This window comes from Humulus lupulus, chromosome 9 (genome assembly GCF_963169125.1).
Source record: "Humulus lupulus chromosome 9, drHumLupu1.1, whole genome shotgun sequence".
NCBI lineage: Eukaryota > Viridiplantae > Streptophyta > Magnoliopsida > Rosales > Cannabaceae > Humulus > Humulus lupulus.
Genome location: NC_084801.1, coordinates 136,788,860 through 136,805,517, shown reverse-complemented (window position 1 = coordinate 136,805,517; position 16,658 = coordinate 136,788,860). Strand labels below are relative to the sequence as shown.

General features: G+C 40.8%; 1 protein-coding gene across 2 annotated transcripts; it reads left to right on the top strand.

Annotated features, from left to right (window-relative positions):
• The first annotated feature begins 10,676 nt into the window (after nt 1–10,676).
• On the top strand, nt 10,677–16,392 carry LOC133802627 (cold-responsive protein kinase 1-like). Of its 2 annotated transcripts, none has more exons than XM_062240975.1 (7): nt 10,677–10,895; nt 11,556–11,670; nt 12,460–12,575; nt 12,678–12,888; nt 12,969–13,206; nt 13,659–13,809; nt 15,689–16,392. In XM_062240975.1, the coding sequence occupies exons 2-7, from the start codon at nt 11,598–11,600 to the stop codon at nt 16,049–16,051; spliced, it is 1,152 nt and encodes a 383-aa protein (XP_062096959.1). In that variant the 5' UTR covers nt 10,677–10,895; nt 11,556–11,597; the 3' UTR covers nt 16,052–16,392. The 2 variants fall into 2 exon arrangements, with proteins under 2 accessions (XP_062096959.1, XP_062096960.1); XM_062240976.1 differs by lacking the exon at nt 10,677–10,895 and adding an exon at nt 11,231–11,402.
• Nucleotides 16,393–16,658: the final 266 nt, after the last annotated feature.

Here is a 16,658-nt window from a genome sequence, read left to right as displayed (position 1 = left end):
TTGACTTTACTAGCATATCATCTACGTACATCTCCATGTTTTTGCCGATTAAGTCACGGAACATGCCATTCACTAAATGCTGGTAGGTGGCTCATGCGTTTTTCAAGCCAAATGGCATGACCTTATAACAATACAATCCTATGTCTGTTCGAAAGTTGGTATGCTTCTCATCGGGAGGGTGCATACTAATCTGATTATACCCTGAGTAAGCATCCATAAAAGACAAAGTTTCATGACCAGAGGTCGCGTCAACCAACTGGTCTATCCTTGGCAGAGGAAAACAACCATTTGGACATGCTTTGTTCAGATCGGGAAAGTCCACACAAGTCCTCCACTTTCCATTGGACTTGGGCACTAATACTGGGTTTGAAACCCAGGTGGGGTAATAGGCCTCCCTTATGAATCTATTTTCCTTTAGTCGCTCCACCTCCTCCTTGAGAGCCTTTGCCCGATCCTTGTCAAGCAATCTTCTCTTCTGCTGCACTGTTGGATAGCTTTCATCCATGTTGAGCACGTGGATGATCACAGTTGGTGAGATACCCACCATATCCTTGTGAGACCAGGCAAAGACATCTTGATTCCTCCGCAAAAATTCTACTAGCTGTGCTTTTACTTCTAACTTCAACTTTTTTCCAACCTTGACCCCTCTGATCGGGTCATTCTCATCTATTGGGACCTCCTCTAATTCTTCCGTAGGTCCCACCTCACTATCATAATCCCCAAAGTGAGGATCAAAGTCCATTCCCTCGCTTTGGGCAACGCCCTATTTGGTGACTTCATCACCGGATGGGGCATGTTGCTCACTAAAACCAAGAGTGCTTTCTTGGCAAACCTCTTCTGACATTCTTTCCTGGTCGGCTACGACTGTAATGCTTTGTTAGTCGACATCCATCTCCTGTACCTCCTCTCTATTTGCACACCCAATCATATTGTTTTCCTTAGCCCCCTTTCGCGCTTTAGCTACCGAGGCATTATAACACTCTCTAGCTTCTCTCTGGTCTCCTCGGACACAACCTATGCCTGCACTGGTCGGGAACTTCATAGAAAGGTGCCATATAGAGACTGCCGCGTGCAAGACTGTGAGTAGTGGTCGACCAATCACCACATTATAAGCTGACGAACAGTCAACTACCAGAAACTTCGTCATAACTGTCTCATGCTTAGGAGCATCTCTTGTTGTGACTGGTAACTTGATCGTTCCGGCCGGTGACAACCCTGCTCTAGTAAATCCATAAATGACCTGAGAGCATGGCTTCAAGTCATTAATGTTTAGTCTCATCCTTTCAAAGGATGATTTGTAAATGATGTTTACAGAGCTCCCCGTGTCGACCAGACATCTCTTCACCTTCATGTTTGCTATTTGGACTGTAATGACGAGGGGGTCATTATGAGGATATCTCACATGTCATGCATCATCTTCAGTAAAAGTGAGAGACTCACTTTCATACCGTGGGCTCTTCGGAGGTCGCTCCTCTACAGTCATGACTTCAGACATCGACGCTGCGTCCAACTCATGTCGGAGTGTTCGAGCATATCTCTCTCTTGCCTTATTGCTATCCCCAGCCAGATGTGGACCTACACATATAGTGTCCAGAGTGAAGTCCACAGGCTCGGGTTACAAGGGTGGAAATCGCTATCGCTTAAACCCAGGATTGTTGTTACTTCCTTCTCCTTGGGTCTTTTCTGCTCGATACTTTTATAATTTCCCCAACCAGAGGAGAAACTCTATCTCATCTTTGAGATAATTGCACTCATTTGTGTCATGACCATTGTCTCCATGGAAATGACAGAACTTATTTAAGTCTCTCTTACTCATCTCCTTCCTGATGGGTGGAGGTTTTCAGTAGGGAACCTCTTGATGACTCGCCAGATATATCTCTGCTCGGCTGGCCAAAAGAGTGGTGTAATTGGTGAACCGAGGTTCATACTTAGTTGGCTTGTCGTTTGGTCCCGACTTAGCCTTCTTTTCCTCATGGCGGTCAGGCCCGTTATTTCCACGTTTCTTACCACCACTTTGTCCACTTCCACCATTCTTAGGAGGATCAGTTGATCCGCCTGGATTGTTTAGGCCTTTCTCTCCTTTCTCAATTGCGTCATCCAATTTCATATATTTGTCTGCCCGGTCAAGAAATTGTTGTAGTGTTGAAATTGGATTGCGATGAATACTGTCCCACAAAGGACTCCAATAGATTATACCAGAAGAAATGGCGACCATCTTCCCCTCATCTCTAACCACAGTTGCTCGGTTGGCTTCTCTCATGAACCTCTGTATGTAGTTCTTGAGAGATTCATCTTTCCCTTGTTTAATATCTGCCAAGTGATTGGCGTAAACCGGAGGGGTCCGAGCAGCGCTGAACTGCCTGCAAAATTCTTTCCTGAAACTCTCCCAAGAAGTAATGGAGTTCGGCTTAAATTTCCAATACCACTCTTGGGCAATATCGGATAATGTAGTGGGGAAAACTCTGCAGTGATAGTCATCGCTCACTCCGAGCAGCTCTATTTGGTCTTCGAACTTCCCGACATGCCTTATCGGATCTGCCTTTTCTGTATAAACTGGCAGTACCAGTGCTTTATACTTCGCTGGCGGCTGGGCTGCTCTAATTCGAGCACAGAATGGGCTACCACTCCTGTGGTCTACCGGATCGATTGCAGAAGGTTGTTTCGACAAACCTTGAACTGTTGCCGTTAGCGCATCAAGCTGGGCCTGGATGCATGGGGCCACCGCTGGGGATTCAAGGTTTGGACCGCCTGGTTGGGTGCTCCTATCCGGCACACCATCATCAAGTATTTCTACTTGACTGGTAGGTCGGTTCGAATCTCGCCCTTCGATCGGGACGGTTCTTCTTTTGTTGGCAATGACATCTCTTAAATCCCTCTGAGAGGTATGCCTCCCCAATCGATCGAACACTGTGCTCCAAGTTTTTTCGGAAGGCTTACTGCAGGGGACATGCTCTTTCCCACTGCGCTGCTGGTTGGGATGTAGTGGTGGCCTTCCTGTCTGTGCCGAGCGGTCTTTTCTTCCTCGCTGGTCATTGCCATCATTTTCCTTTGACTGGTCGGTGTGATGACTATCAGCTTCATCATGACCATGCCCATCTTTGAAGTGCAAAGTTTCTTTACCTCGAGGAGTTTTGGTTTGTTCCTGCCCGGGTGGAGTCTTTTTACTGCCTGATCTGTGACTTCCGGATCTAGAAGTTCTTAATTGGTGGCCCCTAGAGGGGGTTCTAGAGTTCCCACTTTGAGTCGAGGCAGTGCCCGATCGAATCCCATCCTCTTCCCGATCAGGAGGGTTACTCCCGCTTCTGTTCGGTCCTCGAGAATTGGGCATGTTAGTAGTTTTTCAACCAGCATCTATGGTCCTTGCTCCTTGAGTAGCTGGTCCTCACGCTGCAGCTTGGGCATTGGCCTGGGACAACTGCGTAGCCACCTCCAGACCGAGTGCAGCCTCGCAATGTCGCCTATCAGCCTCCTCCTGCCGTCGCCTGATCTCTTCGCTCCTGGCATCCATATCCCGTCTTTGCTGCTCAAACGCAGCCTTCTGTCTAGCCATCTCTTCAGCGAATGACTCCTGTCTGGCGTTGAATTGCGCCATCTCCTCTTGGAAGGCCCCCATGGCTTCCTGGAGTTGTTCAACCTCTCGAGTCATGTCCTCGAGCAAGACTCTGGGCTCAGTCTCGTGGACTTGAGGGCCAGGACCTTCTGATCTAGCAGGCTCTTTAGAGGAACTTGGCTTCTTGGAGGCCGCATTGGTGTTCTTAGGCGCCATAATAATAAGGAAATTGTCTATTTTTCTCTTTAGGCTCTCAATGAAAGCACCAAAATTTTGACCACAGATTTGGCCAACGACGAGTAGACGTCAAAACTACACTAAACCTTCAAGAGAAAAAAAAAACGACACTGATGATTTTTATGTGGTTCAGCCCCAATGTGTTGGTAATAACCTAGTCCACTTAGAGTTACGATTTATAGATCTACACTAAAGATCAGATGAACCTAAGTCAATTGAGTTTCTTCAGTGTAAATGAAAAGAATACAATACTTCTCTCAAAATACAAATACTCTTTTAGGAAAATCAGAACCCGAATCCCTAAATGATGCCACGAGCTCTGTATTTATAGGCCCAGGATCGTACAAACTGAAATCCCTCGTAATTGGGATCTTTCTATCACTCTCACAATATTTAATTGATAATAATATTTAAAATACAACAATACACGACTTCTTTGGGATAATCTGAGAGATTCCCGCGTAGGCACTACTGATTCTAGTCTAAGATGTTGCTAGAATTTCGCTTGCACAACACTAATCTGTTCAGTAAGTCGACTTCATTCCTTGGAGAAAAACTGGTCGGCCAAAACACTTGACCGGTCGGCCATGCACTCCACCGGTCGGCCAAACACCTCACTGGTCAGCCAAGCACTCCACCGGTCGACCAAACACCTCACTGGTCGGCCAAGCACTCCACCGGTCGGTCAAGCACCTCACCGGTCGGCCAAGCACCTGACTGACCGACCATGCACCCCACTGGTCGGCCAAACACCTACCTGGTCGGCCGGAGAAGGTAACTGATCAGTCAAGCATCTCTTGCCACTTGTCACTTTTATTGCCACGTCATCATTTTCAAAATTTGGGGATAACAATAGGGCATTCAACATGCTTACTTAACAGTTGCTAGCATAATTATGATCATGCACAAACACAGAGACTCAAGATCTGATCAGTCTCATACTCAATATTCATGGCATGCCCTAAACACATGTTTCTCGTGCATCACATATATCACAGTTAAACATCCAACATGCATCAAGAATAACCATGCATGTCGCATATGGGGTGCAATTTTCTTACCTCTGGTTCGAGCGAGAATTAGAACAAGAACGACCCTTGAGAACGATCGATCCTTTAATCCTTTAGTGGTCACCTAGTCATAACCAAATACAATCTTCGATTAATGAAAATCAACAATGATAGGGTCTTGATCTAAACCTCACTCTCGGGACCCCAAAACATGCCCACACGGTGAGTAGATTCGATCCCGGGCCTTAAGGATTGAAACCCCAAGCCAAAAACCCTTAAAAACACTCAAAACGGGATTATGGAGAAACAGAGTAGCGCTACAACGCTGCTCAATAGTGCCCCAGCGCTATACTCAGAACCCCAAACCACCCAAACAAATTCTGTGTAGCGCTATAGCACCCTCTGATGGGCGCTGTAGCGCTACCCCCAGCTAGATACTCCCCTGAAATCTCTTCCTTCGAATCCTTCAATTCCAAATCGATTCCAATGCTTCCAAACCCCATTTTGATGCCAAATGAACCCAAAAACCATCCTCACATGCCCCAAGCATCACAACCCCAAGAACCCTAACCAAAACTCCAATCAATTCCCAACTTTCCAACCCAAAAACCAGCTGAAACTTAACTAAGAAAATAGAGCAAAACAAGAGTTCTAATGGCTAAAAACTCACCTTAATCTTAGCAACAGACCCTCTTCAATGGTGGAGCACAACCCTAGCTTATCCCAGCTTGGTTCCTTGGCTTGATTCCTCAAAAAGAGCTTGAAAATTCAGAGAGAAATGGAGGAGATATGATGTACGGGAGAAGGTGATTTTGGTGCTCTGTTTTGAGAAGGTTTCTACAACTTTCTAAACTTAAATGGCTGAACAAATCCTTTAGGGTGAAAAGACCTAAATGCCCTCAAGTCTAAAATAAACCTTAACAGCCACCAAGGGCAAAACCCTCCTTTCGCACCTAATTCGTTAATTATAATTAACACCCTCCAATTCCCTCTATTCTCAATATTCTCACATACCAATAAATCATATCCCATTACCCTTTAATTCCCAGTAATGTTCTAATCATCAAATCACCTCGAGACTCACCCCGAGTCCCGAACTTAATCCCGTTATGACCCGACCGAACACTTGCATTTCATGATCGTCTCATGCCGATAGGCTCGAACAAATCCACATATAATGTGGTACCATTCATAACTCACCCAAATGCACGAAAATACACAATCACGCCCTCAACATGCCAAATTACCAAAATGCCCTTATAATTAAAAATACACCCATATGCATGCATTTATCATCATATTATAATATAATTCACATAAACATGCATATAATCATTTAATATCATAATAAATCAATTATGGCCCTCCCGGCCTCCTAATCAAGGCCCTCAACCTTATTAGGAAATTTGGGGCATTACAATGCCATTCCTTGTAAACTCATACATCAACTGCTCGCATGGTTCCAGATCTCTAATGCTTAAATTCATCCTGTCCAGGGTACTCTTGAATAGGATGTTGGCAGATGACCCATGGTCAATCATCATTCGGGCTACGATCATGTTAGCGATCTGCACTTCTACCACTAACGGGTCATTATGTGGATGATGTACGTGACTTGTGTCTTCTTCGCTGAATGTGATGGACTCACACTCGTAGCGAGGCTGTTTGGGAGTACGCTCCTGGACAGCCAGTACATCTTCCTCCTGTTCGTGCCTAAGGGAATGAGCGTACCTTTCTCGGGCCTTGCCAGAATTGCCGGCTAAATGCGGCCCGCCACAGATCATATCTAGCCGACCAACAACTGGTGGTGGTAGGATAGGCTGACTGCTTTGATAGTGCTGAGACTATTGCTGAGGAGGCTATTGAGGATGCTGGTCGGCAGTCGGCCGTACATACCTATGAGCATTGTTTTGTCTAATGAGGAATTCTATCTCCTCCTTCAGGTGGTTACATTCATTGGTTTCATGACCATAGTCATTGTGAAACCGACAGAGCTTGGTCATATCCCGTCTATTAACATCCTTCCGCATTGGTGGAGGTCTTCTGTACGGTACGACAACCTGTGTGGCATTAAAAACATCCGCTCAAGTCTCTAACAGGATGGAGTAAGTAGTAAATTTAGGAACATATTCCCGTGGTTTAGGCTGCTCGACGGTCTTAGGCTTCTTGTTGTCATTTTGGTTACCACTACTTCCAGCCCCCATTACTGCATTTGCCATTCTTAGTCCCATTCTTTTCTCCCTCTGCAGGGTTGGTGGTATTCCCAGCATCTGTTTTCCCTTGCTCGGAAGCCGCCTGAGTTGGATTATCCACCTTCCGCTCGGCCTCCTCAAACTTGATGAATTCCTCTGCCCGATCAAGGAACTCCTAGGGGGTAGTGCAGACTTCCTTTTCAAACTGCTCCAGAACATACTCTTTACCTTAACTCCAGAATTGATGGCTATTAATTTACCGTTATCACTAAGGGATTTCACTCTGGTGGCTTCCTACATAAAACGTTGAATGTAATCCTTCAAAGGTTCATTATCTTTCTGTTTTATGTCCACCAGGTCATTCAGCTCGGCGTGAAGGGGCATTGCTGAGGAGAATTAGGAATAGAATGTGCGTACAAATCCATCCCATGATGTAATAGACCTTGGTTGTAGCTTGAAGAACCATTGCTGGGAGATTTCTGAGAGGGTGGCTGGGAAGATCTTGCACTTGGCATCATCCCGAACTCCCTGTAAATCATTCTGTACTTCAAAGTTGTGAACATGAGATATTGGGTCCTCCAGCCCAGTGTACATTTTCCATGTTGGCATTTTGAATTTGATAGGTATGGACAGCTGATTAATGTGGTCTAAAAATGGGGACCCTCTCTGCCTCTCCATTTCAATATCTGTTAACTTAGGGGCTGTCAAGTCCCTTACGAGTTGGGTTAACAGATCCAGCTGGGCTTGGATGTTAGGGTCTGTAGCTACCTGGGGCTGTGCTACATTGTGAACCTCATCCATTCTCGGGTCCTGAACAGGCTCAGGTAGAGCTATGTTGTTCGAATCTCGATTTTCTCTGCTGCGATTAAGAGTATCTCGAAGGTCTGCCCCTGGCATTTTGGCTGTCTGCTTGGCCTAGTACTGGAGGTACTCCCTGGAACCCTCCACCCTGAGGTGGTTGGTTGTTTGGGATATCCTGCCTTTGTGGGACAAACGGTCCTTCGGGCTGGTTACCTTTCTAATCTTGATTATTTTGTTGGCGAACTTGGCTTGCTGCCTCATCATGGTTGTACCCATCAGCATAATGGAGCCTGTATGGCTACTCACCTTCGAATCATCTCTTCGGGACCTTGGTCGGTATTCTTGATGCTGTCTGTACCGACCAGGTTGCTGCTGGTAGTTTTGGGGTTGGCCACTCCTTTTCGGTGCTGGAGCTCGGGGGTTTCCATCTCGCCCTGCAGCACCAGGAATCCTGTCACGGCCACTGCCCTGAGATCTTGGCCGAAAATTCCCTCCTTGGTCTTGTCCCATGCCACGCCTTGGAAAGACCTGCTCATCAACTGGTAAGGGTTGCCTATGGTTGTTTGCTTGGGCACCCCAACTAGATCTGTGACTCCTGGTCAGCCCCTGGTTCCCATTCTGAGGTCGAGCCTCTGGCCCATGCATGACACCTTCAGCGAAACCAAAAACGGGAGGGCATTGTTGGTTTTGGGCAGTAGTTCCAGTTGCCGTTCCCATACCTTGGGTTTGCTGCTGCTGCACATAATTGCAGATGGATTGTCTTCCTGACGGGCTTGCACCTCCCGGGCATGTCGGTCTATCCATTATTGAAAATATCTCCTTTGTTTTTCGAAAGCTTCATTAAGGGCCTCTTGCGCAGTGACTTGCCCCTGGTTTATGGAGGAAGCTGATCTTGCATCTGCCCAACGACTTCCCTTATCTAATCAATTTTAGGGTCAATTCCTTCAATATCTATGTGGGGCTCATACCGTCCAGGACCCCCAGCTCTAGGTCCTGGTTGGTCAGTATCCCACGCAGCAGCTCCACTTGACGTTCCTGCGTGAGTGATTCTAGCGGAGGTAGCAGCTTCGCGCCCTGGTGGAGTGGGCCCAGCAGTTTGCCCCTACACCAGATGGATTTCTAGGCGGCAAGTCACTTCGCTGCCCATTGAAATTTCTTATTGATGGGACTTGGTGAGAGACTTCAGCCTCGGGCTCTGGAGGCTCTTGGCTTGACCTTCTGGTTGAGACTACCATCCTTGCAGCAATAGAATCCGACTGTGATTGTCTTAGGCTCTCAATGAAAGCACCAGAATGTTGACCGGTTTTTTAGCCAACTGACGCGGAGTCAAATAATTAATTAGAGAGCTTTCAATTAGACAATCAATGCACCATAAATGAGCCAAGAACGCAGTAATAATGAGCAATAAATAATAGTGAGCACCAAGATTTATAGAGGTTCGGCCCCAAAAATTGGTAATGATCTACGTCCTTTTAGATTTGTATTAATCTTGAAGGTTTATACAAGATCGCAATGGATTACAAGTGGATTTCTATGTGTAAAAGACAATACAATATGATAGAATTATTGCTAAGTACCGAGCCAAGATGCTCGGCATATTCCTGATGCTGGTCGATATGCTATTTTTTCTCAACCTCCCATCCACTATGGTAGAGAGTTTGTATTTATACTATCCCTTTTCTCCAAGGGTTGCACCTGAGCATAACAGATGAGGAAATATCCATTTTTTCTCCCAGGTAGTTGCTTTCCTATTCTTTAGGAGCCTTGACCAAGTTTTTAGGGCTGTTAGGCGCTCTTTGCGGGTGGTTGAGCGATTCCTGTGGACTGTTAATGGAGAGTGTAACTACTTTCATCCGAGTAGGTATGCCTGTTTGTCATATCGACTAGCTGCTCTCTTGGCAAGTGTACCGAGCAGTGGCTGCTATTCATTTGTCAAGTGTATTCTGACCAGTCTACATGACATACTGACTAGCAAGTTTCTGGTGGTCCTGCCGAGCATCTGCGCCTCTGGATATAGTATGCCTAGCAGTAACTTGTCGTATACCCTGCAGGTATACACCGTCTAACCTGCCGGGGGTCTGCCCAGTCTACTCCACATGTTCAAGATTAGTGTCACGTCAGAATTGCTAATTTTTGGAATAACAGTACCCAACACAACTTTAGTAATTTTTTTTTATTAGAAAGATAACTTCATTTAAAGTCTAAAAAAAGGCCAAAAGATAGTATAAGCTAAGAGGAAAAGATCTAAGGCCATACACAAATAGGAAGACTAGTTCATCTTACTTTTGGACTCTCCGGAGAAAGAACTAACTTAAGAAGAGAATGACCTATTGTATTAGCCAATTTGTTAGAATGTACAAAGAATATATCAATAAAATTCTTAAGAGCTATATGTTCTAAGACTACTTTGAAAACAAAATGTTCTACCACTGTCTTATTGATAGCCTCACAAACTCCAAGGCAATCTAACACAATCTCAGTATTGATTGCACCATCACCAATTGACGGTATATTAAGTTAATGTTAAAGGTGTTAGGCAAGAAGAAAAATCTGCTGTGCCCAATCTCCTACTCCCTTTATTTCCTACCAATTATTTTAAGACACATCATCTATTTATAGTGTTAATATAATTGGGAAAAGAAAAAATTGTAAATAATTTAAATATATATTAAATAAATAGATGATGTGTCTTAAAATAATTGGTGAGACATGGAGAGAATAAGAAATTGGGTACAGCAGATCAGATTTTTTTTCACGATGTATTAATATTTTTTCACGATGTATTAATAATTCACTATGATTAGACCACACATTAACCCAAAGAGAAGGCAAAATTTGATTTTTGAGAGTGCTCACTACAAAGAAAGAAAGCCAGCTATGCTTTCTTTCTTTTTTTTTTTGAGGGAAGGAGGGAAGTAATAGTAGTTGTAGGAGGACCATTAACTCAAAAGTCTTTCCTCGTCTTTAGAATGCACTAGCTAGCTGCTGCAGCACACAATTTCCAAAGATCAAACCTCATCATCATCAGTAACACACAATCATCATCATCATCATCAGCTTCATCTTCTTCTCCTTCTTCTTCAATCACATACAACTTTTCATTTGGTGAGGTTCTTTCTACTTCTTTTTTAGTACTTTGGTGGGTTTCTTCTTGAATTTTGACCCGGTTCCGCATTTCTTATATTTATCTCTCATGTCTCTGAAGTAATTTTTTTTTTCTGTTAACTGGTAAAATGTTAGAACAAGGGATTTGTTTGATTTGTTTTTTTTTTTTTAAATTTAATTTTGGGTTGTCTGAGAAGAATTGAGGAGAATGGATCTTTTTCTTGGTGCTAACTGCTGAGAAATATAGAATTATTGTATTGTGTTTCTTTTTCAAGTTGTTTTCTTTGTTGGATTTTTAAAAGTTTTTCTTTTTAATGGTTTTCCAGGTAAGGATTTGATAAAAACAAAATGGTTTAAGAATACGTGAACTCTGCATATATTTATAGATATGAAAACAAACAAGCCAATCAGACCCAGAACTGAAATTCTATTGATTCTCAGGATGATCTGTGTGACTTGTAATGCATTGTAATGGTTTTCTTTCCATTTTTGGCACACCCTATCATGGTATGCTGTATCTCACTTTTCATCTTCCAAGTTTTAACAAGGAATTATGAGACCACATGAGAATATTTTAGGCATTATTCACCCAAGAGACCCACATGGGATTATCTTCCCAAACGGAACAAGCACTTAAGGAACTTATGTTTACTTTGACAGGACAAAAGATTTCACAATCACAATCAATAGAAGAAGTTGGTCATGAGTTGTTGCTTTTTCTTCTTCAGAAGAAAGGAAGACCCATCAGTTAGGCGAATAGTTGAAATTGATGAAGGTGCACAGCTGAAACTCTTTGCCTTCAATTAATTATTATGAGTATGGACTCCTGGACATCTCATGTGTATGAGTGGATATGAAAAACCTTCTCCTTTTGGACCAGGGAAGTTAATTTACCATGGCAGGGTAGGTGCCTGAGGGTGCTTCCCCTAATGGGGGCGAGTTCAGGGGTTCTTGTTGGGTGGTTAGGAATAAATATTTATATCTGGGGCAGGGTTTGGGAACAGGGATATGTTAAGGTATCCGTAATACTCATGCGTGACCCTATGTTTTTATAAAAACAGTAAAAAAATAGTATCTTGGACTCCAATTTGGTTAAATTAATTTTCATTATTTTCAAGACTAGTGCGCTTGAGGAATAAATTGTCGTTGTGACTTGTGAGTCATCTTAACAACGTGAATGTAAGCATAAGAGGTATGAATATTGAAAATATATTTGGTCAAATTCGAGTTTAAGCTACTAATTTTTACTGTTTTGTAAAACACAAGTACCAAACGAAAGGTTAAGACTAATATTAAGTCAAAATAAAAGGTACCAAAATGGTATATTACTTTTAAAAATATATAAAACTGTCAATATTATCAAGTCCTTGACAGATTAAACTATGAAGAAAAATTTATAGTTTGTGTTATCTTTAAGAATACATGCCTCAAATTTCAATGTGGTGGAGTTATTGTTTTGGTGTACATTGTTCAGTAAACATGCTCTTGATTCTGGTTTTCGCTTTATAGAAATTGTTTTTCTTTAAGGTTTACCAAATGTTAACTCATGGTTTGTATTATCCAGTTTTGTCATGCCTCCACAATGTTAGACTGTTCAGTTACAGGGAACTGCGAATCGCAACTGAAAATTTCAGTCCTGGGAATAAAATTGGTCAGGGAGGTTTTGGTTCTGTCTACAAGGTAAACATAATCACAATATGTTGCCATCACATTTGCTTGTCTAATGCATCATCTCTCATGATTTATTTTCCTCTCTTTCTTGAAATACTTGTCATTGAATAGGCAAAATTGAAGGACGGGACCCTGGTAGCTATAAAGGTATTGTCAGCCGAATCAAGCCAAGGCGTGAAGGAATTTTTGACAGAAATCAATGTGATTGCGGATATAGAGCATGATAACCTTGTTAAATTACATGGTTGCTGTGTTGAGGAAAATCAGAGAATTTTAGTCTATGGATATCTTGAAAATAACAGCCTTGAACAAACACTTCTTGGTAATCTACTGTATATTCTTACTTTGATTCTCTTACTGTCAAGGATTTAAAGTAATGATTTATTTCCACAATATTTTCAGGTGGAAGTCGTAGTAACATCCAATTTGGTTGGCCAACAAGGCGTAGAATTTGCATTGATGTGGCACAGGGGCTGGCTTTCCTACACGAGGAGGTCCAGCCGCATATCATTCACAGAGACATCAAAGCTAGCAATGTCCTCCTTGACAAGGGTCTTGGGGCAAAAATATCAGACTTTGGTCTTGCAAAGATCATTCCAGCTAATCTCACCCATATTAGTACTCGTGTGGCTGGAACAGTGTAAGCTTGCGAATTTCTGTTCTACATTGACTTGTGTGGGGATTGGATCTTGGAAAATAGACTTTTGGTTTCTTCTTCTTTAGACCCTTTTAAGCTGTAAAGACATAATTTGGAACAATACTAAGTACTAATACAATAATCTACCGTGGTGGCTGGCTAAAGTTCAGCCTGCAGTTGCACGGTGTGGTACTTTATTTTTCAAGCAGGATTTGACAGTTAAGAGTAGCCTGCTGCAACTGCTGATGTCTTAAATCTTAATTATCAGTCAGGGTTTCCTTTTGATTTTTGGTCATGGGTTCTGTACATTTTAACTGATTATGTAAGCAGTTTTCACATGAGGGTTAGATGTGTTTGTAATGTGCTGCTACTGTATTTGTAGTAGTTGCTTTGATATTGAAGGTTTAATCTTAACGTTCAAACCAATTAATTAGCAATTTTAATTGTGTATGTAGAGGTTACCTAGCACCTGAATACGCCATACGAGGTCAGGTTACAAGGAAAGCAGACATATACAGTTTTGGTGTTTTGCTACTTGAAATTGTTAGTGGGAGGTCCAACACAAACAGGCGGTTACCAGCCAACGAACAGTATCTTCTTGAAAGGGTATGGATCTTTCAGTTTTTTTTATGAATCATGATTGAAAATTTGTTAATTCATAATGACAAATAAGTAAGAATCAAATGCCTGTATATATGTCAAATAAGTACGTTAGCAAAGACTCTCTTAGACAAAGAACGATAAGGAGTTAAAGGACTGATTATTTGAAGAAGATACCGAACCAAACATTATTTCATCATATAAAAATTCCCACCTGAAAAAGATTGTGGGGTTCAATAGGGAGGACTGGTTAAAAAAAAAAAACTGGTTTTGTCTTTGTTTCAAATATTAAGTTGCAATCCTCAGAATTACATAACTTTGATTCATTTTGATAAAATGAAACAAACGAATCTTTAACATTTATGGGAGTAAAGAATCCCATTTTTCATGAAACTAATGCTTGAGGGTTTGTGATCATTCTCTAAACCTGTACTGTTTACTAGAGGATTGATGCATATATGTATTCCTTTTAGAATAAATAATATTTTTGTCCTTCGAACTATGATCACTGTATGATGGTGCCCTAATGATTTACGATTTTAAAAATTCTCCCAAACTATACACGTTACTAAAAATTGAGACTTCTGTTAGATTTCGTCCTAGTTAGCTAACAGATGGATGATGTGACATTTTATCTATTGATGTGGTACTGCCATGTGTAGTATAATTAACAACTTTGCCTCCAGAGCTTTGACTGCTACCAAATAATACCTATTTTATTAAGAAAACTGTAATATTTTTTTCTAAAAATAATAATTAAATTATAAAAAAATTTAATTAATAATGAATAACTCTTTTTTAATTTTACTTTTTCTTTTCTTTTACAATATAAAATAAATTTATTTTTGAATGAAAATTTAAAATAAATAATAAACAAAGAAAAAACATTTAATTAAAGAGGAGGACGAATGACGTAAATAAAAAAACTTTTAATTTAAGAGGAGGATGACAAAGGGGAACATACTTTGTTTTAGGATTTATTTTTATTTTAAGATATATTTATTTTATATTGTAAAAGAAAAGAAAAAGAAAAAGTTATTTGTTATTAATTAGATTTTTTTAATTTTTGTGTATTTGAAACTTTTAGTATTTTTTTTTACTTAATCTTTTAAAATGTTTTTTTTTTAATTTTTAAGGATATAATTATTATTTTTAAGCAAAAAAGATTAGGTTTTCTTTAAAAAAAGTTTTAATAAAAATGACACAATTTGGTAGTGGTCAAAGTTTGGGGGGCAAAATTGCTAATTATTCTACACATGATAGTGCCACATCAACAGACAAAATACCAGATCATCAATTTGTTAGACACTTAAGACGAAATCTAACAGAAATCTCATATTTTAGTAAAGTGTATAATTGAGGGGATTTTTAACATCGCGAATCATTCAGGGGACACAATCATACAGTGATCATAGTTCGGGGGCAAAAATGCTATTTATTCTTCTTTTTATATCTTCAACACTTCCATAATGGCAATCTTAGATGCCTTGTAACTTTGTTGGCCTATTATTACTCTAGTTTGTGTACTTGCATGATAACATGTTTCTTATTTGTTTTTCATTTTTAAAATTGAAGTTAAGGGTGAAGATCTTTCCAACATTTTGCTCAAGAAAATTTCTAACATGCTTTTTACTTCTAAAATAAAAGAACACACTTTCTTTTTCAAATAATCAATTTTATTTTCTTTTGTTTCTCCTTGTGAATTTTGTTTAGTTTCAGAATCTAAATGGTTAAAAATCCTTTCATTCTTTCAGTTTTAAGATCCCATGGTCTCCTCCTCTAGTTTTGATAATTGAGTTTGAAGTGGTTGATTTTTATTTAGTTAATGAACTTTAACTACTTATATGCCTGTGTGATTTTGTATCTTCTCCTCTGTAAATTGCAGGCATGGAGATTGTATGAGAGTGGGGAGCTGGACGAGTTGGTAGACTCGTCACTAAACGATGATCTCGATCTTGAGGAAGCTAGGAAATTTCTAAAGATTGCTCTTCTATGCACTCAAGACATGCCAAAGCTCCGGCCACCAATGTCTACAATAGTTGAAATGCTAACCGGGAAAGTAGAAGTGAATGACAAGGAAATATCTAAACCCGGATTGCTGTCTGAATTCATGGAGATGAAAGATAGAAAAGGTGAAAGGAATAAGATCAATTCAACGTCTTACATGGGGTCTGCAAACTCAGGTTCTTCAGGCATGACTACAGTTGCTACAATGACTTTTACTTCTATACTTGACCGAAGTAATTAAGGTCTAGCAACACTGCCTTCTGGTGTTTGTTTGGTCATTGTTTCGAACGCCTAATGTTTTTTTTCCTCTGCAAATGAGTGAAGTTTTGCTATCAAAATTGGATAGAAAGTCCTTCCTAAAATGCTAACCAAACAATTCCTTTATACGTGACATATTTTGATCTATATATTGTGTAAATTCTTTTAACAAAATGGTCTGGAAGTTTTTTAATTTTTTCTTCAATGTCCAGTTCCGGCATATTGCTATGTTCCATCTAGTACAGTTGTACATTGTAAGACTCACCTGTAACAAGGTTTATGAAATGCGTTGGAATTTCCAACCCAAGTCCTTATTACTGTTTCTGTATGCTCTGCTGATGTATGATTTTAGGTTTATACAAGGTTTATATAAGCACTATCTTTTTTTTCTTCTCTGAAACATGTTGATTCGTCTTCTTGGCTAAATGGAAAGATGGAATCTTGGCACATTGAAGTAGCAGCTTTCAGTATTTTAAGCATATGTTAGTTTCAGTACTAGAAAGAAACTACTGGAATATATGCAAATATGTCTGTTTGTTTCAATTTCTCGACACCGTGCCTGGATGGCAATTTTATAAAAAGTTATCAAA

Excerpts from the sequence above, each read along its gene's own strand:
- LOC133802627 (XM_062240975.1), top strand. The coding sequence starts at position 11,598 with ATGAGTTGTTGCTTTTTCTTCTTCAGAAGAAAGGAAGACCCATCAGTT. Across the intron at positions 12,576-12,677 it reads GTTTTGGTTCTGTCTACAAG|GCAAAATTGAAGGACGGGAC; the intron begins GTAAACATAATC and ends GTCATTGAATAG. Across the intron at positions 12,889-12,968 it reads CCTTGAACAAACACTTCTTG|GTGGAAGTCGTAGTAACATC; the intron begins GTAATCTACTGT and ends CAATATTTTCAG.